The 24,563-nt window shown below is 48.5% G+C and overlaps 1 protein-coding gene across 4 annotated transcripts in view; it reads left to right on the top strand.

Annotated features, from left to right (window-relative positions):
• Window positions 1–24,335, top strand: part of LOC118086952 (E3 ubiquitin-protein ligase MARCHF5) — a 35,836-nt gene extending 11,501 nt beyond the window's left edge. For 2 of the 4 annotated variants that reach the window (XM_035119069.2, XM_035119066.2), the window contains exon 6: window positions 165–628. In XM_035119069.2, coding sequence (XP_034974960.1) covers window positions 165–200 — 36 coding nt within the window. In that variant the 3' untranslated portion in view covers window positions 201–628. Of the gene's footprint in view, window positions 1–164; window positions 3,879–23,781 lie in introns of those variants that run through there. The other 2 variants (XM_035119068.2, XM_035119067.2) reach the window with 2 other exon arrangements.
• Window positions 24,336–24,563: the final 228 nt, after the last annotated feature.

The raw sequence follows: 24,563 nt of genomic DNA, 5'->3' as shown, positions 1-24,563 counted from the left end.
CCTGCATGGAAGACCAGATGCACTCGGCACCTTCCGCCTCTGAACTGTTTCCATTCAAGCTGGTCATTATAAGAACCACAATTTTACTTTAAGAATTGGCACCCATGTTTTCTTTTTTCTTCTTCCCTCCTTGGCCCTTTTTTCTTTTGTGCTGTGCCTTTTAGACTGTAAGCCTGTGGGGAAAGGACTGTTTTGTTTAACTGATTGCTTTAACCCTGGAGTCTTTTGGCTGAAGAGCCGTGTCTAAATGCTCTAAAGAAAAAGGAAATCCTGGACTGGAGCAGATGATGATGATCTCCTCTCAGGAAGGCGCTTGAGGGAACTGCTCTTTCCTCCCTCCCATACCAAGTGGTGGTTCACATGGACCTGCCTCTCCCATGCTCAGCTTGGAGGTGAAGGCAAAAGAGGACTTTTGCTTCAGGAGGTGGTTTGGGGCTCTTGACTTCACCTACCCCTCCTTTTCTCTATTTCCCTGCCAGGGGGGTATTGCTTTTGTGGCCTTGAAGGGAGCCCTGAAGGTCTACTTTCGCCAGCAGCAGTATCTGATCCAAGCCAACCGGCGCATCCTCAACTTTGTGGAGAAAGGGGACATGGAAAGGAACTCCACTCAGCTCGATGAGGACAGCGGCAGTGAAGCAGGGCTCAGCTAGGGCAGGAAAGGCACCCATGCACGCTCTTCAAAAGAAACTGGATTTCTCTCTGGGATAGATTTTAGGCCAGTCGGCTCCACTCTCAAGAGAAAGCACTCGAGGCTTCTCTGCTGTGGATTGCGGCAAGGGCGAGGTGCTCCATTTAGACCAGACTGGGCAAAGTCTGCTTCTTCTTAAGCTGGTGTTTTATCGGCAGTCTGGCTCTTTGACTCTCTTCTGCATGGTTGCTCCCCTTGCACGGGTCTCTGCTCTGATCTCTTTGTAAACCAGGAGTTAAATAAAATAAGAGAGTCAAGCTGTAAGTGTCCTCTTTGTGGCCATGGAGAATTGCTACTGCTGCTTTACTTGGTTTATTGAAGAACAATGCAGAGGTTTGCTTGTTTCTTTTCCCAGCCTTCCCCAACCCAGTGCCCTCCAGGTGCTACGGGGCTACAACCCCCCTCAGACCCAGCTGGCCCGGCCAGTGGGTCAGGGCGGCTGGACATAGGGGCCCTGCAGCATCTGGAAGGCTACAGCTTCTCCCGACCCCAGGCCTGAGGCAGGCTGGTATGGGGAAAGGCTAGCCAGTCTCCTGCCAGGGGTGCAAAGAGATGGTGCAGCTCAGGTCTTTTTGGAAATGCAACTCTCTGTTTATGAAATCCTCTCTCCTCCCCACCCCCAGTACAGCAGACCACCCTCTGCATTAGCTTTTGCCAACTTGGCCCAGTCCCAACTCCATCAACTCTCATGAGAGTTGTCATCCAGAATGCTCTGCTGGTGCAGGGGGGCTCCCTCTTCCTCTCCTCCCCCTCTGCACCCCCAAATGTGCTCTGAAGGGGCCTCCTGCACCAAGCCCATCCTCAAAGGACAATGCCCACTGCTGAATTGGAGCAAGCATTGTTGGGTTTTCTCCAGTTTGACGTTTTCTCCAATTGAGCACAAAATAGCAGGTTTAGTGGGGGGAAGCGGCAGGGCCATGCCTAGAAAGCACGGGGCAAGTGGGAAATGGCTTGGACTCTTGCTTGCCAGGCATGGGGCAGGTGTGGACGAGCCCAGAGACTAAGGAGGAAGAAGCTGACTGGCAACGTAATAAAAGGAAGTGGAGGCTAAGCGAGGGCAGGCAGATGTGGATGTGGCCCCAGCAGCCCATAGCAAGAGCTGGCTTTGGCACTGCATACGACACCCCCATGGTAAGGTTACCAGATTTTTTTTAATGAATCCAGGGACACTTTTCAACATTAATGGATTTTGTATGGGGACAGATTTGTAAATCTGGGGACTGTCCCTGGGAAACGGGGGTGTCTGGTAACCTTACTGAAATATACTTGGAGTCGAGAGTGAATTTCATGCTCTTTATTCAGGTTGTGGTAGCAATAGAGGAAGAAGAGAAGAAGAATGGCTCTTTCCCCAAAAACGTCTGCTTATATACATTATTTACACAATGGGCCTTGCGTGATTGGCTACTTCAGGGCTGCACCTGTGGGCCAATCAGGTTGCGGATTGATTTCTGCCAGCAGCCTGATTGGCTGCTCCTGTAGGCCAATCAGGTTGCGGATTAACTTCTGCCAGCAGCCTGATTGGCTGCTCCTGTAGGCCAATCAGGTTGCTGATTCACTTCCATCTGGAGCTGGATTGGGTGGCTCCTGCAGACCAATCAGACTGCTGCATTCTGGATCCTATTGTTCTAGGATTCAGCTCAGTACAGTACATAACTCTTACCTCATGGAATCCAGCTGTTTACAGAAGGGAAAGGTCCCCCACCCCACGTTATCAGCTGATATTGATTTGCAAATTAAGTGGGCAAGGAGAAAGCAGCACTAGAGATGGTTCTGTCAATTGTCACAGAAGGCCAGATCTTATACCTTTTATTATTGGGACTAGACCAGAGGAGGCCCAAGGGGTTGTTATTTTTTATGGCATACCATTAAGGAGCCACTATGGTCTTCCCCTCCCAGAGCTGCAATTCCCAGAGTTCCCCGAGAAGAAGGATTGCCTGTTACACTGCTGGGGGACAGAGAGAGGGACTTCTAACAATTCTCATCACCCTTAACAGGCCACAGTTGCCAGGATTATTTGGGAGCAGCCAAAACTGTTAAAAGTGGCATCATAGCGCAGGGCGCAGGTGGCGCTGTGGGTTAAACCACAGAGCCTAGGGCTTGCCAATCAGAAGGTTGGCAGTCCCATTGCTCGGTCGCAGCTCTTGCCAACCTAGCAGTTTGAAAGCACGTCAAAGTGCAAGTAGATAAATAGGTACCGCTACAGCGGGAAGGTAAACGGTGTTTCCGTGTGCTGCTCTGGTTCGCCAGAAGTGGCTTTGTCATGCTGGCCACATGACCTGGAAGCTGTATGCCGGCTCCCTCAGCCAATAACGCAAGATAAGCGCCGCAACCCCAGAGTCGTCCGCGACTGGACCTAATGGCCAGGGGTACCTTTACCTTTACATAGCGCTTTAAATGCGTGGTGTGAGGGTGGTCTTTGAGCCAGTCGGGGTGTCTCAGCCTGGCCTACTTCATGGGGTTGTTTTGAAGATAAAACAGGGAGGGCAGAGAACCATGTACACCACCTTGAGCTCCTTGGGAGGAAAGGTGGTATATAAATGCCATGTAAAGCTTTTTCATCTTGCTAAGAGTCGCAACCTGTGGCCTCCCAGATGTTTTGGACTGCAGCTCCCATCAGCCCCAGCCAGCATGTTGTTTTGTCATTCAAAACATTTGATTGGGGAAGACTATGCAAGTTTGGGGGGGGTGTTGTTTGGACAGGATGGGAAAGTAGCATCTATCAGGGAGGTGCAGAAGCTCAGTGGTAGAGGTTTTCTTTCAATCAAACAGTATACAAATTTTGTTAAATGAATAAGACAGCAAGGTTATTGAATTAATTATGAAGGTTACGGACAGCCAAGCTGCTTCACTGAGAAGAGCAGCCCATGGCATAGACCCCAGGGTCATGTGAGAACTCATCCACCTAATTAAAAAATAGTAAAAGTGCATTCTTACTTGGCCACAAGGTGGTACTGGTGGTCTAAGGAATGACACGAAGGTTTCTCTCTGTCCCACATTTCCAAATACTGTACAGTGAATGGGTTTAAGGGTGTTTATTGTGGGATTGGTGTTCCTCACGCATACAGGCTTTTCATAGCATCCACATGGTATTGTGGGTATCGAAATGCCAGCCTGCATTCTCACCCCCCCATTTAATCCAGATATACATTTTCCACTGAAAATCCAATAAGGTTTTTTAAAACAAACAAACCTGTTGCCCTTAACCCCTTTGCCATATTAAGCTCCTAACTGGAAGCACATTAAGTTATGTTACCCAGCCAACAGAACAAGTACTGGAACATAAATTGCAAGCTCTTGAGCTACACAAAGTTCTTCTTATCCAGTGGAGTGGAATTGGTAGCTTAGGGGGTGGGCAGGATTATGGCTTGCCTGACTAGACTAAACTAAGGTCAATTGAGTCTAGCATTCTTCCAGACAGACATTTTGTGATGGGCTCATATTTTGGAATGCCCTGCCCAAGGAAATGTGTTGGCCTTTAGGAAAACCCTGAATACTTTTTTGGGAAAAAAAATTCAGTCTGCATTCTGGTGGCTTTATGATAGGTACAGTCAAGAACTTTTTTCTCTGCTACACTTGCTTTAAAACTCTTTATTGGTTTATCTTAAATCTTGGGGCTTTTAATGTTTTTTCTTGAAGTAGTTACAGGTAGGTAGCCGTGTTGGTCTGACGTAGTCGAAACATAAAATAAGTCTCTAAGGTGCTACTGGAAGGAGTTTCCTTGAAATGTTGAAATTCACCTCCGCATTAATTCATCATTGGCAAACCCTCTCATACCTGCTAGGTGGTGGTGGTGTGTGGGGGGGTGTTGTTCAATTCAGCTCCCACCTTCCCTGACCATTGGTCATGCTGGCTGGGGCTGATTGGATCTGGAGTTGAACAATATCCGGAGGACATACATTTCCCCACCCCCGGTCTGAGGGGATTGGACAGCTCTGCTTGCAATGCCTCTCCCCCAGTAGGCCCTCCCCATTCCATCTCCTGGCCAGCAGGATCCCTGGAGTCTTGCTGCCAGTAACGAACTCCCCCCAAAATCTCGCTTTGTGCTTGATTTAGATGCTTCCAGCAGTGCAACCCACATTGGGCCCCCTAGTTCCGCATGGTTGCTAAGTGACAAGTCCCTGTGATCTGGCTCAGAACTGAATCATCTCCCCCACCCTGGGGCCCATCATTCCATACACGTATCCACCAGCCCCACCCCAGTCCTCCACAGCATTCTTTTTTAACATCATTTCTTGGTTCCTTTTCCTTCCCTGCTGCCCATTTATTTCAAGGCGGCTGGTGCAGGAGGATACCCTTGAGGGATTGTCCCCATAGGGAGGGACACTCTGTGGATTTTCTGCTTTGAGCACTAAAATGTCACTGGCCACCCCCAACTCCTGCGCCTGTGAAAAGCTGGCAAGGGAGGCACAAAATTGGCAAGCGGAGGGAGAGGAGGGAGGGGCTCCTCTCGATTTAACTTGGCCTTTGGAGGCCAAGAGAGTTGAATCATAGACTCATAGAATCATAGAGTTGGAAGAGACCACAAGGGCCATCCAGTCCAACCCCCTGCCAAGCAGGAAACACCATCAAAGCATTCTTGACATATGCCTGTCAAGCCTCTGCTTAAAGACCTCCATAGAAGGAGACTCCACCACACTCCTTGGTAGCAAATTCCACTGCTGAACAGCTCTTACTGTCAGGAAGTTCTTCCTAATGTTTAGGTGGAATCTTCTTTCTTGTAGCTTGAATCCATTGCTCCGTGTCCGCTTCTCTGGAGCAGCAGAAAACAACCTTCCTCCCTCCTCTATATGACATCGTTTAATGTATTTGTATTTGAGTGGAGCAGTAAAGTGAATTATGCCACCTAGGTCCACTGGAGTAGGAGTGATCTGAGAGGTGCCTTCACACACCTTGGAAAGAGCTGTTTTCTTCTCATTAGCTGGGAAGGGACACACACAGACAGGCAGACACACATGGAGGTGGAAGCTGTTCCAAATTAACAAGAGGCAGACTCCTTTGCTCTGGACCCTTTGCAGATCCATTTAAAAAACTGTAAGCTCCTCAAGTGTGGAGAACTACATTTTTTCACTTATGCTATTCTATAATGCAGAATTTGCCAAAATATCTGAGAATTGAATCATGCTATACCACCCCCCTGAATTAAAACTGGATACACATTTCTCCCTTTCACCTGAAAAGGCTTTTGAGTGTGAAAGCGTCAGAATTGCTCTGTGTTTCTGTGAGTCACTTTTCTGAGTATTTTTGCTGTTTGGAAGGAGCCCAGGGCATCTAGAGGCACAGTGGGCGGCTAGTTGAGTGGGGAGAGCACTTACTTCAGACTTTGCAGGGCCTCTAATTGTTTAATTCATGTATTTCTTCTGCACATGAGCAGTTCTGTTGCAGCAAATGTCTCTCCCCCCCACGTACCTACCTACCTACCTACCTGCTTGCTTGCACTTACAGGCTACCCTTTACTCTGTCTTCTCATGGTGGGTTATTATCTATATATATAAAAACTAGCTGGCCCTGCACGCGTTGCTGTGGGTTAGTCTGTGAAATGGAGGGTAATAGCCCCCCTTCAGATCCCCCTGAGCCTCAGAGTCCCCGAGGCGAGGCAAGATACTGTGGAGAGGGCAGGTTTCATCCCTGTGTCTCCCCCCACTCTGTTCTGACCCATTACGTATCCCTGCCCTCTATTCGGCCCCCCATCCCCTCCAGGCAGGCCCCTACCTCCACTTGGCAATGTTGGTTATTTGGTGGGGGCCTAGGGGTCTGATAATGGCCGCCTTGGTGGTTTCAGTTGCTTGATTGATGATGTCATTTGGTTTGTGGGTGTGGCTTAGATTTCACAGGAAGGGAGGGGTGGAGGAGGGTATTACGCCACTTGAGGGCGCGTTTGACTTGGTGGAAAACCAGGTCTATACCTGCCCAGGTGTGTGATTGAGGGATTTTTGTCCCCAACAACGCTTGGGGAGTGGCCTGGATCATTGTGTCAAAATTTCAGGACAATTGGTCAAGCGGTTACGGAGAAAAGTGGAAAATGCAGTTTCACCATTTTTATATATATAGATGTAAAAACCGTGATAGTCTGGGCTCTACTTTTCTCCTTAACCGCTTGACCGATTGTCCTGAAATTTTGACACAACGATCCAGGCCACCCCCACCCCCGAGTGTTGTTAGAAAAAAAGATCCCTCACATCTCACACCTCCGCAAGTAAAACAGCGCCCTCAAGTGGAATTCCTCCCACAGTACACCCCCCTTCCTCTGAAATCTACACCACACCCACAAACTCCACTACGAGATCCACCACTCACATATATCCATCCGGCAGAGGTGTCGAAGACCTCAATGGAGACAAATGACATCAGCATCTTTACCTCCTACCAGCCTCCCAAAATCTTCTATAACTATACCTTTCCCTCTCAAACTCCCTCAATCATCCTAATACGTCCAATTCCACAGCAACCAACTGAAAACAGGCCTTTTGCAGCAACAAGGCCCAACTAGCCCACAGAAGACTAGGCAGCTTTCCAGACTAGGCCAAGTGGAGGTAGGGTCCTGCCGGGGGGGGGGGGTTCAGGTGTTTTGCAGCAACAAGGTCCAACTTTCCCCAGCAGAATGAATAGGCCGCAGCAGAGTAGGCAGCTTTCCAGACTAGGCCAAGTGGAGGTAGGGGCCTGCCGGGGGGGGGGGGGTTCAGGTGTTTTGCAGCAACAAGGCCCAACATTTCCCAGCAGAATGAATAGGCCGCAACAAACTAGGCAGCTTTCCACACCAGGCCAAGTGGAGGTAGGGGCCTGCCTGGGGGGGGGGAATGGGGGGGGGCAAATAGGGGGCAGGGATAAGTAATGGGTCAGTCATTCATCATTTCCCCTAACACGCACTTGGGGGCATGCCGAGGGGTTTCTGCTTTTTAATTTAGTGGGCGTTGTGTCACGTGCGAGGCTCTGACGGCCATTTTAAGTAAGGGCAGTCGTGCAGCTTTTAACCTAGGCTTCAATCCCCCCCCCTCGATTTACAATCCCCTACCTTCCCCTTGCCACTTCCTGGGTTTTTTATGGAACCAAACAGCTTGGGTGCTTCGGAATATGCCTTCTGCTGCTATGGGGCTGTGGGGCTTCGCAAATTGTGCCCCCCCGCCGGGTTTTTTAAAGTAGTTCTCTGGGTCCTGGGACACATCCTCACCCCCAATCCTTCTCTTTGCCGAAACGGACCTCTCCCCCCTGGCTTTGGGCTTTGCCCAAACGGACCTCTCCCCAACCTTCCTCAACACCAAATACTCCTCAGTTATATCCACAATAAAAACCATAAAGAGGGAAAAAGTTACAGACAACACAAGGAGACTTGATACCTCATGGGTCGGGACAGAGTAGGGCAAGTCACATGGATGTGCCGCGGGGGTGGGGGGGAAGGGGAACTCGATAGCTCATGTGTCGGGACAGGATGGGGGCAGTCACAGGGATGAGCCAGGAGTGGGGGGAGGAGGCAGCAGGATAAGTCATGTGTCCGGACAGAGTGGGGGGAATCACAGGAAAGAACCACAGCAATGCGTGGCCGGGTCAGCTAGTAGGATTATATAGTGCTAAGTTAAAGTCACTTAGTGGACTGGAGAATTTTATGCACAAAAGGATGCATAAGCAGGAAGCTTTACTGCACTATAGATGGTGTGATCTGTTGCGCATAGAGTTTCTGCTAGCACACCTGATGCATTGGAGTCCTCTGGAGAGCAATATAAAAAGTCACCCATCCAAAAACAAATCACCTGACATCCATAGAATCATAGAATTGCAGAGTTGGAAGGGACACTAAGGTGATCCCTTCCAACCCTACAATTCTCTAATTCTTGGGTAGGCAAACTAAGGCCCAGGGGAATTGCCTTCTAAATCTGGCCCGTGGACGGTCCAGGAATCAATGTGTTTTTACATGAGTATAATGTGTCATTTTATTTAAAACTAGCTGTACCCAGCCACGTGTTGCTGTGGCTCAGTCAGGGCCCCCGTTTCCAAGGACGAGGAAGATGTCACCCTCCACCCCGACCCCTCTCTGTTTGCCCCTCACATACCGTATCCACAGTTTGGGGAGGCTCTGCGTGGTTCCCCCAGTGGATCCCAGTGGGCGAGGGGGCAGGCCAGCCAGCTGCAGGTCATGTTGGGGAAGGTCTCCCATTTTCCCCACCGGATTCCGGCAGGTGAGGGGGCAGGTGGGCCAGGTGGAGGTCGTTAGGGAAGGCGGACATGTCGAGGGCGGCGGAGAGGCCTGACGCATCGGCGATGGAGGGAGAGGATCCTGTCCCCCAGAAGGCGTCACCGGTCACCCGCTCCCAGGACGGTCTGCGTGTTGGCGTCGGAACGATGCCAATGTGTTCCCCACGGTGTCCTGGGAGTGAAGAATGTACGATAGGGTCTGTTCCTTTGATGTACAACAGATGGTGCTATTGTTACACAAAATCATATAGCATCTGTTCCTTGGGGGCTCCGAGGCTGCGCCTGTGCGTTGCTGCCTCACTCTTTCTCGCCGTCTCCTCAAGAGGGGAAGCAGCAGTGGCGGTGGCAGTGGGTGGTGGGAAGTGAGGAGAGCCAAGGCCCGGGCTGCCTCCCGGGTTGCCTGGCACCCTCCCTCTCCACCCGGCAGCTATGGACCTGGAGGTGTCCGAGGAGGTCGGGAGTGTCTAAGCGGAGAGGCTGGGGTACGAGGCCTCGACAGCAAAGGAGGAGGAGGGGTGGCGGGTGGCGGGTGGGGGTGCTGCTGGAGGCTCAGTCAAACATGGAGCCGGTCAGGGGTCCTGACATGCGAGTTCTGTGGGGGGTGTCCTTGTGTACATGGTTAGTGGGCAAGTGTGGAAACGTCGTTGAACGTAGTTGACCGTGGGAGGGGAGGGAAACAGACGTCCAACAGAGGGAGCTATTTTTACACAAAATCATGTTTTTATCTGTGACAGGTGTGACATCTATATAATCTAAGTTTATACAAACACTCCTGTATTGGAATGGAACATTGTGTCAAAATTTCAACGCAAACGGTCAAGCAGTTTCAGAAATTACTGGTCGCACACAAACATGGACATTTTACATTTTTATTTATATAGATGCATCTCTGGGTTATTTGTGGGGCATAGGAATTCATTCATTACCCCCCCCCCACATATAGTCCGCCCCCCACAAAGGTCTGAGGGACAGTGGACTGCTGAAGAAGTTTGCTGACCCCTGCTCTAATTCCTCCAGATGATCCGTTCATTCAGCATTCCTCCTGATTTGCTTGCACAAAGCTTACATGGTGCTTAGAGTATGTTCTTTTGTGAACATCCATCCTATTTTGCTTGGTGGGAGGCAGGTTATGCATCTTCCAATTATTTTTTTCATCCCACTCCTTTCTGTGCATTTCCTTGTCACTTTCCTAACTGCAAAAAGTCTTTTAAAAAGGTCATTTATTTAAAAAAAATAAAGTGCATTTGTTGCATCAGGGTGACAGCAAGCTTTAATCTGTTACAGTTGGACAAACCTACTGTAAATTTCTGGTATGCAGAGCTACAAAATAGCAACTATTTGGAGGAGGCACCCTAGGAGAGCTTTGTCCAACCTGGCGCCTTCCCGCTGTTTTTGACTACAATTCCCATCAGCTCAGCACAGTTCCTTGGGTCCAGGGGAAGGTGTCTGTGAGGGTCTTGGCTCTGGTTCCACAGACAAGCTTCCCATTCAGGAGTCCCCTGGCCACCAGCATCAGGCTCAGAGACGGAAAACTAGTCCAGCTCCTCAGCCAGGTGATGCTGAGCCTCCAACTTAGTGTCCTTGTCTGTGCTAGTTTCTGGGGTCGTAAGAAGGAACCTTTTACAATTCTTACTTTGCAGTAAGTTCATTCAAAAAAATGTCCATGCTTTCCTTGCCTTTCTCCCTTTAATTAGTAAGCTTCTGCCTGCCCCATTCCTTTCAAACAGCTTCTATCCCCGTGATTATTTTCTCCCTGTTAATATGCATATCCATGACATTCCTGAATTGTTTGTTAATTAGGGGCTTCAGTTATTGATTTCCTCTTTCCAATTGTTCAGTAATTCAGTTTAGTTTCATGTTTATGAGAGCAATTCTGCAATTGCAGGGGTCTCCAGGCTAAAAGGGTGCCTTCATTATACACCTTTGCCTGGCGCCTTCATTATACACCTTTAGGCGCCTGGCAAAAATGTCCTTTTTAACCAGGCCTTTGGTTGACCTGATTGACATTCTTTACCCTTTTAAAACGTGGCTCTTTTTTGGGAGCGAGGTGTTATTGGGTTATTGTTTTTACTGTATTTTTATTTCATATATTGTGATCTTTTCTGTGAACTGCCCTAAGACCTCCGAGTATAGGGTGGTATATTAATAATAATAATAATAATAATAATAATAATAATAATAAATGTTTTAGATAAATAACATTTTTAAAAACTTACTATCTTCTAGGGGCAACAGGAAGTAATTAAGGGGCAATCCAAGTGGGGACAGGAAGAAACTCAGTAAAGGGCAGGAGTTGTTTGAAAAGAAAGGGGCAAGAGGAATGATACTTTATGAGTTGGGCCAGCCATGAGGTGGGGAGTAGGCTATTTGCTGAGACCCTTCTAACCAGGAAGTGTTAAAATATAAGGCAGGCTGGCTTCCTGATGAGGTGATGGCCTCTATGATGGCCCATTAAGGGGAACAAAGGAAAAGGGCTCTGTGAGAGATGACAAATCGGTGGGGGTGGGGCCTCTCCCTCAACTCACAGATAGTCAGAAGGACAAAGCTAGAGTTGAAAAGAAGCAAGCTGGAGAACCCCTCCATTGCAGGCTCAGGTTGTATATCTGCGTAAATAAACCATATATCATGAAGACACCACAGTCTCTGCTTTGCCTCTTTCCAATAGGAAACATGAACGCTGGGGAAGCGCCTGGAACCCCTGAACTCTGGCACCACTCAGAGATTGGGGTGGCAGGCAACAATATTCAGGAAAGGGACAATAGCTTCCAAAAGCTTCCACAATGTTTTGCCAGCCCACGCGGGACAGGATGCCCCTGCAGCCGCATTTTAAGATCAAAATAAAAAAATTTTAAAAATCACAAATTAGATTTTTAAAAAGACAGGGGAACAAAATGAAAAAACCCAATTGCAATGGGATGTCAGTGAGGTTGCCTGGATTATCTGTAAAAACTGAATGAACAAAGGATAGAAATTCCAGAGAAAAAGGAGCTGGGATGGAAGCTTTCAGGGGAAAAGGTAGGGATGTTTTTGCGAACTGGATGAGAATGTGATTCCCCCAACCTTTAAAAAAAAAAAAAAGCCTGCTTGGTGTGCCACAAACAATCCTGGTATGGGTAAGACAGAGGGGAAAAACAGACAGAAGACAAACAGTGCCAGGCCCACTGTCAATCTCTCCCTTCTTGCTCTGGCCAGCCCTCCAGTCAGGCAATCATGTAGTGCCAAGGACCCGAGTTCCCTGCAAATCTGGGGTCCCAGATGCCCTCCTACAGGAATGTTCTAAAAAAAGCATGGGCAATCTGCAAAAAAGCAGGGACCAGATGGCTGTTTTTTCCAGGGCAAGCGCAAAATAAAAAAATCTCTACAGCTAAGATATAGTTGATGCTAATGAATTCCGGACGGGGGGCGGGGCTGTGTTGGTCTGTAGTAGCGAAATAACAAATGTGTGTCCTGACCCCTTAAAAACTAGCAGACTAAAGCCCACTTTCACCCCCCCTCCCATGAACTCTCGGTTGGCATGAGGAGCACTTGGCTAGGCAATATTCTCATTCAAAACCGACACTGGCCAAGGAGTATTACAGACTCTTTGGTCACTTGCATTCCAGGGCCTTGGGGACTCTCCTCTTCACCCATCTATCCAATGACTCACTTTGCAAATCTAACATTTATGAAAGGTGTCGATTTTTGATCAGCTTCAGCAGTATGTTTGATTTGTGAAGTGCATTAAATTAGTCACCGGCCTTGCAAATCAGTCCATGTACTTACTGTTAGTTATTCACCCACCATATCAGGGTAAGTTGTTTGTGGCACACCAAGCAGGCTTTTCCTTTTCCTTTTTAAGGGGGGGGGGTCACATTCTCATCCAGTTCACAAAAACTTCCCTACCTTTCCCCCTGAAAGCAATTCTTACTTTCTGCAGGTAAAGGGGAGAGTGGCTACAGTATTTCCAGATTGCTTGGAGTTGAACAGAGTGGTGCTGGGCTAGCAGGGCACCTGAGCTGCTGCATCCTTCTCAGGGAACCTCCAGCTGGAGGGCAGCTGAGAAGGATGCAACAGCGCACGGCCCCCGCCCTGTGAGCCCAGCCCTGTTTTTGTGAGGGAGTCTTGCAAAGCGACGCTGGGCTTGCAGGGCACCGAGGCACCGAGTGCGCCCTCAGAGCCGGCCAGCCAGTGGGTGGGGGCTGCTCCCCCACTGGTGCTCTTTCCTCTCCCCAAGTCTGTAATGTCATCTCCCTCCCCCTCAAGATCTCTGGATCAGGTCTGGGAGCTGCTGTGAGGTGCAGCCTATCTCTTGGCAGAAGTCCTTCTTCAAGGAAGCAGAGATCATGACTGGAGAAGCCAAACCCTTATTATTATTCATAACAATTATTATTATAATTTTATTATTTATGTGCTGGCCATTTGACTAGGTTGCCCCATCCACTCTAGGCAGCTCCCAACAAAATATTAAAAACACAATAAAACAACCATTAAAAATTTCCCTTTACAGGAAGTCAGTGCAGGGGCGTACCCAGGATCAAAACTAGGGGGGGGGGGAGCCATGGTCGTTCAGGGGCAGGGCCAAGGCATGGGAGGGGAGGGGCCACAAAGTGGGAATGTGGGCGGGGCTACAGGGCCAGTGGGCCCGACAACTCTGCAGCGGCGGCTGCAGCCGCTAAATGAACCCCCTAAACTCTCTCACATGGAACCCCCCTGCTCTGAAGCAGGGCCGTCTCTAGGCCCGGGTCCGCTGGCGCATGGCGCCAGGCCACCAGGGGCGCCACTGCGCCCGCTGAGAGGTGCAGCGGAGGCCGCCCCAGGCACACCTCTCAGCTGTTCAGAGGCTTCAGGCCGCTTTCCAGAGGCACGCGGGCCTGGGGCCGCCTCCGCCGTGCGCAGGGGAGTCGCAACAGGGGGCGGGCAGCACCCCCTGGCCCAGGGCCGGCCCTACGGCCAGGCTGGGTTGCGCAGCACTCCGGCCTTCCAGGCGGCAGCCGCACGGTGAGCTGCGCCCGCCGCGCCAGAAAACGGAGCGGGGTGGGGGCGCCGGAGAGATCCGTCACACTACGGTGCCAGGGCGCCAGGTATGCTTAAGATGGCCCTGCTCTGAAAACACTGCTCCCATCCATTTATGGCTAGCCACCCCCCTGAAAAACCCCTTTGGGCCCCGCTTTCCCTCCTCCAGGTCCCCCCGAAGCCTTGCCAGTTCCCACCCTATATATCTGGGATGGGGAAGGAGCTCAGAGGTCTGCTAGTCCTGGGGGGCCATCCCCCCGTGGCCTGGGAGGATACTGGGGACCCCCCCCCACAAGCTGAGACCCTCAAAGAAGAAGAAGAAGCTGCCACTGCCGCCTCCCCATCACAAGGGAGCAAAAGATGGGAAAGGTGGGGTGGCGCAGTGCAGGCGAGCGAGCCCCACCCCCAGCTGCGATGCTACGGTGGCGGCAGCGGCTCCCCCGCCCTCAACGCCCCTCTCTCGGCAGGGGCAGCAAGGGAGAGCGGCTGGGGGGGGCATTGCAAAGAAGGAAACAGCAGGCAATGCCCGGAGAGGGCAATGCATGCAGGGGGAGCGGAGAGCTGTGCCACCCCCCAAGGCAGCTCCTTTCCTATTGCCTGGGGTGGGGGGCGACGAGGAAGGGTCACTGCCGCTGGGCTACTCCTACCGCCAGCAATCCGGCACAAACGCCCCCACGCAGCTTCCTTGCAGCAGCCACGACCACCGCCTTCGGGTGCCGCCCCCCACTCCTCCTTTGCGGGCTTCTGCCCGCCGAGGCTGAACTGGCTCCTGTCGGTGCACTTCCTCTCCCAGCCCAGGAGGAGTCTCAGTAGCAACTCCTAACTCGGGGGGGGAGGTGGGGGTGCGGAGGGGGGAAGGTGGCGATTCCCAGCCCGCGGCGCCAACAATCGCAGTGCAGCCTAACGGGAGGCAGAGCGCGGCAGCGGCTGCAACCAATGCAGGAAGCCGTGTCTCCTTTGCTTGCCAGCCCAGCAGAACTCTTAGGCAGGAGAGGTTGCCGCCCGGCAGGGCTTTCCATTGGGAGGTGCAAAGGCTTTAGTGGGCGGGCATTGGTGCAAATGTAGGCAGGGCGGGCTGAGAGGAGGAGCCGCCGCCGATGAACCGTGGCACCAGCAGCATTTCCTCCCCCCTCCCCTCCCGTGTCAACAAGCGGGGCGCCTGCGCAGGGTATTTGCTTCCCTAGTCGTGCCCGTGGTTTGGCCTTCTAGGGGGGGGCAGCTGCCCCCCCTGCCCTAGGGTAGGTACACCCATGAGTCAGTGTAGAAAATAAAGGGTTAGATAATAATAACATAAGGTAGATTCCTGTGTTGCTCTCTCTCTCTGTGTGTGTGTGTGTGTGTGTGTGTGTGTGTGTGTGTGTGTGTGTGAGAGAGAGAGAGAGAGAGAGAGAGAGAGAGAGAGAGAGAGAGAGAGATTTCTATCAGCTTAAAAAAATGTTCCTGCAAGTCCAGGTTTCCATGTAAACTGTAACAGCAACCAGAAATGACTTGGCACTTGCTATGTGTCTGATGGAGCACATTGAATGAAGCTTGGGGTACCAGACATGTAAAGAATAGGAGCTTTGGAGGTGAATGAGCAGGGCCAGAGCAAGAGATTTTGCCACCTGTGAGGAAAGATAAGTTGGCGCTCCCACCATGGCAAGTACAAGAACTGACCAGACTAGCAGTGGTGCCTGCCCTGTGAAACACCCCCCCCCCCCATCAGATGTCAAGGAGATGCTGCACAACTTTTAAAAGGCATCTGAAGGCAGTCCTACATAGGGAAGGTTTTTTTTAAAAAAAGTTTTATTGTATTTTTATGTGTGTTGGAAGCTGCCCAGAGTGGCTGGAGCAACCCCGTCAGATGGGCCGGGTATAAATTTTAAAATGGTGGTGGTGGTGATGAGGATGGTGGCAACAGAGGAATAGGACATGACATTCCTATTTTCATCGTAGAAATGTTGGAATGTATGGTATATAACACATTTTCCTATGTTACTACATTAAACCAGAGCCAAAACAGAGAAGGGGGCAAGGCTGCAGAGATCATCGATCCAATCTGGCTAGGGTGCTTTGAAAACTACATGAATAATTTTAATGAGACAAATAAAGGAATGAAGAAGAAATAAATCTATTTAAGACCTGTAAAAGGCAAATGGTAAAGGACAAACGGTGGGAAGGCCCAACGTGGCTTGAGGGGGCTGGATTGATAAGCGGTTCCTTGTGGTTAATTTACTGATATTGCTTCCTGACTGTGTTTAACGGGAATAAAGGAAGACTGCCAGGGGGACAAGTGACATCTATAGGCTGCAGGTGGAATCACAGCAAGAAAATAGGCTGTCAGAAAGGGTTGTGCAGAAGGAAAATTGGTTGCGGGATATATAGGATCTCTAGTGGGGGAAGATGGTATAATACAATAGTAAAGAAATATAAGAACCCCAAATAAGGAGACCTTGAAATGCCTCGTAAAGGAATAAAAATAACAACCCCTGGGGACAGAAGACCTTCAAGACCAGAAATAGAAGGGGAAGGAGTTCCAATTAAAATTCTGGAAGAGATTAAGGAAATAAGGAGAGAATTTAAGGAGAGTGAGATGAACATAGGCAAAAAATTAGCTGAGGTAATAACAGAACTATCAGGACAAATAAAGACATTGGAAAATAAAATCCAGACAGCTGAAGTGCAGACAAAAAGGATACACATAGAGGTCAGTAAAAATAAGAAAGGGGGGGAATGAAAAGACAAATAACAGGAATAGTAAAAACACAGGAGAATATGTTGGACAATCTGGCGCTTCTTGAAATGAATCAAAGGGCACAGAATTTAAAATTTTGCGATGTCCCAGAAATGGAGGGGGGAAACTTAAGGGGCAAATTAATTAGAGAAACTGCTAAGTTGCTAGATATGAAAGAAGAGGAAGTTGACTATATGATAACAAATGCATTTAGAATAAAGGTTACCTCACCATAATAAGATCAAAAAAATATCCAGGGGACTGCTTAGTAACAATGAATTCAATAAAAGCCAGAAATACAATTATGAAGAAAAGTAGAGAGGAGAAGTGGTATATAGACGGGAAACCAATCGTGGTGTATAGAGATATTCTAACCCGGTTTCTATGTAAAAGAAATGTCTACAAAGAGTTGACAAAAAAAATGACTGAAAACAAAATAAGATTTCGATGGGAATACCCCAAAGGTGTATTATTCTATTATAAGGATGAAAAATGTAAGATTAAAACAGAGCAGGAGATAAAGGAATTTGGAAGAAGCCATAAAGAGTGGAGGAGTGGAAGAGGAACCTGATGGAGATAAATAAGAAATTGAACAGGAACAAAAATATATTTAATGATAAGAGGGTGAAAATTTAATCTTAGTAGGTACTCATGACCCAATTGAGAGGAACGTAGAAATATTGCAAAACTTATAAGCAAGTTTGATAGATTATATGGATAATAAATTCCAATGATGGGAGACTCTAACAGGGTTCCTTCTATTGAAATGGACAGATTTTTCAGGTTTGGAATATTGTAGCAAATTCCATTAGTGGATGAATGGTGACAGGAAAAATTTGGATATAAGGAAACAGCTAAAATCCGACAGTAGGGTGAAGAAACATTCTGAAAACAAATAGGTAAAGTATATTAGTAAGATGTGTTGAATGTATGAATATTAGCAAAATGAATCTAACCTCATAACTAGATTTTAGAAAACACTTTATTATAACAATTTAACAGGGTATGAACTTTAAAACATAACATAGGGTATGGAGGAAGTTTATTAAGTTGGTACAGTAAATATATGGTTGATTACAAGTCAGGTTACATATGTACATTCAATGTTATGTTTATAATTTGTGAAAGAGAGAAGTAAATTAAAACGAACTGTGAAAACAACATCTGCGAAAAAGGGAAAGATGACAGAAGAAAGAAGAATGGAAGTCCAATATATAAAGTTGAATAGAAAGTGGACTTAATAGTATTTTTTCTTTTGTTTCTAGCTTTATGGATTTTTTCTTTTTCTGGTTTTTTTCTTTTTCTTTTTTATTCAATTGGAAATTTAAGTATATGTAAAGCCATGATAAATGTTAAAGGAATAAGGAATGAATATAGAAATGGAAAATACAATGAACATACCGGTAGAAATGGAAAAACTTAATAAAAATTATTGCAGAAAAAGAAGAAGAAGAAATAAATCCAGAGTGACTCATTCCATCAAAGGGAGAAAACACACCAATTTCCCTCAATTAAGAGGTTGAAAAACTCTTACATGCTAAATCAGCCAATTCATGACGTCTCCAGCTAATGAATCTGACTTGTATTTGGTTGTTTTGCTCATGGCTGGGGATGAAATTAAGTTATACTCTATTGTTTCATGTTGCAGATGCATTAACATTTTTTATTCCAACACAGCAGCACTTTCCTCTCTGACACACAACCCTGTTATATAGCCCGTATTTATCATAAATGAGCATCCAGCTCACAGGGCTACTGTGTGTGCTCTGAACATATAGAAAAGTGCAGCAGTTCTTGGTCCCCACACTGCAACATAGGACTTTCAGCCCTATTGTATCAACATAGGACTTTCAGGCCTATTGTATTTGGTTTGGGGTTGGAAGCCATAGGCTGCTTTTGGTTTTAGATGAGGCTCTTCTGCACAGGAGGGTCAAAAGTTCACAGGAAGGTAAAAACATAGCTGCCAAGTTATCCCTTTTTTAAGGGATTTTCCCTTATGCTGAATAGGCTTCCTCGCGAGAAAAGGGAAAACTAGGCAGCTATGGGTAAAAAATACACAGGAGGGTAAAAGGTTCAGCCTAGGAATCCAGCAATAAAAGAGAAACATAACCAAGGCTCAGCTGGATGAAACACTGGGAGGAGGAGTGAAAATGCTGTATAAAAGTCAAGCTGGGCAATAGGGTAATTAGAGAAGTTGAAGAGCTGCAAGGAAGAGAAAGGGCTGGAACACTTTAAGAGAGCTGGAACATTGGAAAGTGTTGAAGAGCACAGTTGGGAAACTGTGGCAGAAAGGAGTGAGGAGAAGGCTGCAGAGGGACCCAGAATAAATTGAATTGAGAGATGCAAAATGTTTTAACTGTTAGCTTGGTTAGGGAAACAGTCTGGATTAGATCTGGCTGAATAATTTCTCTACAAAAAGTGGAGGTTCAAAGAGCAATGTGGGGCTGTTTGCAAAAGGGCTTTCAAACAGTCCCACACTGCACTTTGAAGCAGCACCCAGCAGGATTAAGTCTCCACTCATCATTTGGTGAGTGGAAAGTCCACTCCTGCTCTCTGCAAGGGACTAAGCAGGATTTAAAACACACACTGGCCACTCATCAAATGTGTGCTGCAAAATCCTGCTGCTTTGGCTGTGGGGAATTGCCATGAGCAGCCAGCAGAGACTTGAACTTCTCAACCTGGTCCATCACCTGATGTCACCCATGAGAGTGGTTTGGCAAACAAAACAAACAGTCTATAACAGCGGTCAGTAAACTTTTTCAGCCAGGGGCCGGTCCACTCTCCCTCAGACCTTGTGGGGGGCCAGACTATATTTTGAAAAAAAAAATGAATGAATCCCTATGCCCCACAAATAACCCAGAGATGCATTTTAAATAAAAGATCACATTCTACTCATGTTAAAACATGCTGATTTCTGGACCGTCCGCGGGCCGGATTTAGAAGGCGATTAGGACGCATCCGGCCCCTGGACCTTAGTTTGGGGACCCCTGGTCTATAAGGAATGGAGAATTTTTAAAGAGTATTTAGAAAATTATGGTATAAAAGGGACTCTCTTGGCAGAACTAGACCGACCCTTGAGAGAGGCAAATAGAAACATGCAAGGATACTCAAAGAAATTATATATGAAAGATGTAACTGTGCGGTAAAAGATAATGACTAGGCAAAACACAGTAAGATTAATTGAAAGTCATTTTTAACCTACAGTATTTCTTTTCAGGTTTTAAATTATCATGGTCGCATATATAAATGGTATAGATCATGTTAAGTTTGTTATTTTCAGTTTGGATATTATGTATTAATTTCTTTAAATATACGTATGTTGGTGTATATCATTGTAATTTCGCTTTCGGTGTATTTCTGTTCTTTATAAATGCATTGATTTTTTAAAAAGTAAAGAGATATTTAAAAAGAGAGCAAGAGCGAGTGTGGTTAGGGAAAATTGCTTAGTGGCCAAGACTGGACCACAAGCTGGAGATTCCCTCTGCTCATGGAGACCCTTCCTTTCTCCTGTGACGGAGCCTTCACTCCTTAGACCCAGAGGGGGGAAGGGCTGTTATGTATTTGGGCAAAGGCACTCCTGAGGTGGGGCTCTCCTGTCCTGGCTGTCTTGGCACCCATAGAGGCTCTTCCAGGTCTTCAGTTGCAGTGAAGTTCTCTGAAACCTCTTGCTCCAAAGAGGTCTCTCCAAGGTCTGGGTTGGATCGAATCCTGACAGCACTGGACCTGTTGCCACCCACTGAGTGGCAGCTCACCCACTATATCTGGGATGGAGTCCCACCATATCCTCTTGGGCTCCTGCTCTCATCAGCCCCAGCCAATATGGCCAGTGGTCGGGGGGGGGGGGCAGGGCCAGCGCAGGATGTTTTGCCGCTTGAGGCAAAACAGAAAAGCCACCTCCCTCCTCCTCCTCCTCCTCCTCCTCCTCCTCCTCCTCTGCAGCCTCCCCTCCACCGCTGCCATTGCCTCCTTTATATCCCCCAGCCCCCATTGTGCCCAAGTTGGTGGGGGATTAAAAGGAGGCCAGAGAGAAGTGGGCACCAGTCCAGTTTATTAAATTTTGCCTTCCCTCAAAGTTGGTCACATTTTATTGATAAGCCTAAGCTTTATTAGCTGCATCTATTAATTAAGCCTAGCAGCCTTTATGCTATAGATGTTAATGAGGAATTTTCTTAGAGCAGCATCAAATTCTCACTCTGCTTTCCCTTCCCAAACTAGCAGAGGTCACTTCCTCCTTTTTAAAATAAACAAATAAATGAGAACTTCTTTTGGCTTCCTATCAACATTCCACTTGCTCTTTCTCCCACATTCCAGCGGGGTCCCTTGAATGCCCCCCACCCACCCCCAGCCACTGCAGAAATCCCTCCTCCGGTCTAGAGCAGGGGAGGCATTTATTTCCTGGACAAGCTGCATCCTTCACCTGCCGGGCTTCCCCTAGTTCACAGAATGGCAGGAAGTTCCATTGACATCACTGGCTCCATTGACATCAGGTGCCTGGAGCTTCCTTCCCCATTTATCCCCCCCCCACACACACACACTTACACTTCCCGGTCCCTGAGAGCTTCAGTGCTTAGGCGAAGCCACAGTTTTCTCAGCCTGAGGCTCACATGGCCTTCTTTCAACTGCACGGGCTGCCTGTCTGCTACTGGGCCAAGTCCAGTGTTCGAGTCCCCACGCCTGCCCTCTGCTCTGCGCCGCAGCTGCTCCTGCCCTGCAACCACGTGGGAGCGAAGGGAAGGGGCGGCGGGGCGGGCGGGGTATTCCGGGTTCCCGTCCATCGTCACCCCTGGGCGAAGCGGCTGCCGGGGCTACGGGGAAGCGGGACCCACCCAGCAGCGTTTGCAAATGTTGTGCGTGCTCAGATACCCTCCAACATTTCTCCGATGCAGAAGAGGGACGTCCTATCCCATGATAAAAATAATTTTTGATGATGATATAATATTAATATAAAGACCTACAAATCAAAGTGTTGGTGCGCCTGATCTTTAAAGCCCTAAACGGCCTCGGTCCAGTATACCTGAAGGAGCGTCTCCACCATCACCATCCGCCGATCACGGAGGGGGGGGCGGAGCAGCCCGATTTCAGGCTGATCCTGGTGCCCCCTCGCCCCTGAACGACCATGGCTTTCCTTGCCCCACTGTGGCCCCTCCCCTCCCACGCCTTGGCCCCGCCCCTTGTCCCTTGCCCCCCTAATTTTGATCCTGGCTACGCCCCTGCATATACAACAACTGCAATATTCACTCCATAAATAATAAAGGATGGTGAAGAGTCAGCTCTAAATTTCCATTGTAAACCTTTTGCAAAATAGTTTCCCTCCATTTTTCCTCTTTCTTTTTTTTTGCACACACACTTCTGTTTAATATTATCTATAATATGGATCAGGCTTGCTTTCTAACTGCCTCAACCGTTCCTCATAAGGCTTGGTTTCCAGACCCTTCATCATCCTGGTCACCCTCTTCTGCTCACTTTCCAGCTGCTCAATATCTTTCTTCAACTAGCCTGCACTGACTGGCAGCAGCTCTCCAGGATTTCGGGCGGGGGGGGGGGGTGACATTCCCAGCCCTCAGGACGGAAGACCTGCATGCCAAGCAGATGGTCCAATCCTACGCTATGGAGATGCCTAGCCTGCCTTGAAGGATGTGGGGGTGGTCTCCCTTTGGGAATGGGGCTGCAGGAAGAAGGATGTGAAATGAAGATGCAGCCCAGCTGCAGGTGGAACAGCAGGTGCCTCCGAGTTCTGACAGAGGAGCATCACCACTCAGGTGGGGCCAGGTCCTGGTGGGGGGTTGCCACGGTGACAATGACCCGCCCTCCCTTGTGACATCTCTTGCTTCTCCTTTAAAAGCCACTGACTTGCAGGCAGCCATTGTGGGTTAGTAGTGAGGCGAGTAGAGAGAGAGGAGTTAGTGGCAGTTGGTGGTGGTTGGTGGTAGTTGGTGGTGAACAGGAGAGGAGAGGAGTTTGGTTTGTTGTTATTTATCCGGTTTCTTATTTTGATTTTGATTTGATTTATTCCTTTAATTTGATTTATTCCTTTAATTTGATTAATTTGATTTGATTTATTTTGATTTTCTTTTATTCTTTTCTGTAAACACATATTAATTTTATTTTATTTTTTGTTCTTTATTATATTATTTTTGTTCTTTGTTTTTTGTGCACATCTGTGCATAGTTTCTATATATATTTTATATATTTTTATTTTGTACATAGAGAAGTTAGGGTTGTGTAGGGTAGGGCGGGGGTTAGGTGTAGACTTAGGGCAGGGGTTGGGGTCAGATTTAGGCTTGGGTGGGCATTTTAGATAGTTAGTTACTTTAGAGAGGAGGGTGGGATCTTTTCGTGGACGAAATGGGCAGGATGTAAGTAGCATTCCTTCCCTTTCTCTTCATCTCTGGGAGTGGGGGGTTTGGGGTGGGGTCCTTGGCTCTCTGGTGAGGCCTGGTCTTTATTCAATGAACTGTTGCAACAGGACTTCCAACTACCACATGGAAGAAGCAGAAAGAAACCCATTTTACCCACAACAGCCATTGGTGTTTATACAACATTTTTTTAGATTGGCCGTGAGAACGTCTTTGAACCTCTTTTGTTGGCCACCAGCTTTACGCTTTCCATTTTTAAGTTTGGAATAGAGTAGTTGCTTTGGAAGTGGTTCATGTTTCACAAGCCTACAGCTGGATTGGTAGTACAAGAGCCTAGACTGAAACACAAAAGACTAGTTTCAATGGACCAAGAACGGTTTTCATGGCTGGTTCTGACTTTTCCCTTTTCCCAGTGGGAATTCCTATTTGTAGAGCAGAGGCCACGGCTGGTCGGCAGTTGCAGTGCCTGTGTGCTTTGTGCTGGGGGGCGCTGTTTAGCGGTGCTCCTTGATTGCTATTGGACAGTTTCTTGGATAGGCTGAGCAGATTGGCTGAGCGCCTTGTGAGCAAAAGGCTCAGCCTTCGTTAGGGCAAATGCTCTACCCTTATTTAAGGGAGCCTTTGGAATGGAAAAAGGAAAGGACTGTGTCATGATGATGTGTTTTGTGGGGACATTTGCAGAAGTGAAGATGTTGATTTGGGCTGCAGCGGAGGGGGGTATGGTGCCTGTTCTGCCCATTCGGTGGTAGTTCCCTGTCTTCTCCAGACACCCCTCCTCACACAAAAACACCCACCCAAGAATTGGGGCTGCCAGCGTCTGAGTCGGTCTCTCTGCTCATCTCTTCTAGGATCAGATGCTTAAGGCGCCTGTTCCGGCGCTGCCACAGGATGGCCCCCCAGCAAGGCCCAGAGCAGCCCGTGGCGCCAGGTGAGCAAGTGACCCTCCTTTTTTGGACAGAGGAGGGCAGTTATTGGCATGGGGGGCAGCTAGTCAAAACATGGAAAGAGCCAGATGGCTGAATCCGACCCAAGGTCCATTGGGCCAGTGGCTGGAACCCCCTCCCCCCAGCGGCCAACTGTGGGGTCCAATGAATGAAGCAGGGGGCTGGGCTGTGGGGCAATTGTCAGCGGGAGCGGTACCTTCCCTGAGGAAAGGAGGCCAGAATTTGCCACCAAGGCCTGGGGTGTCCCACCTCTGTAGTAGGACTTGGAATCCAGGAGAAAACTCTTGGAATAGCCTTGCCAGGGGCTCAGGGACGGACTCACCTGTTCGCATTTTTGCAGTTCTGCGGTTCCACATCCCTTCCCCAGGAGTGAGTATTGCAGAAAACAGGGACTGGATCCCTCAGACCTGCCCCCCCCCACTCTGCACTCTCAGATGCAGAGAAGCCCACCCCTCACAAGGAACTGACAATCTGACTTTTGCATTTCAGCTGCTCGAGGATGAGCAAGTATACATCCTCGGGGTCATCCAGAGTTGCCAGGCAGCTGAGCTCAGGGGACTCCGAACCCTGAAGTGCTCCAAGCAGGAGACGGCCAAAGCCATTCTGGTGAGTGAGGGGTGGTGTGAGGGACCCCCGTGGGGAGGTGGGGGGAAGGAGGGGCTTTAGGGAAGGGGTTGTGCATCTGT

The sequence above is a fragment of the Zootoca vivipara genome, chromosome 6 (assembly GCF_963506605.1).
Source record: "Zootoca vivipara chromosome 6, rZooViv1.1, whole genome shotgun sequence".
In the NCBI taxonomy this organism is placed as follows: Eukaryota; Metazoa; Chordata; class Lepidosauria; order Squamata; family Lacertidae; genus Zootoca; species Zootoca vivipara.
This window is presented reverse-complemented; position numbering and strand designations above follow the sequence as displayed.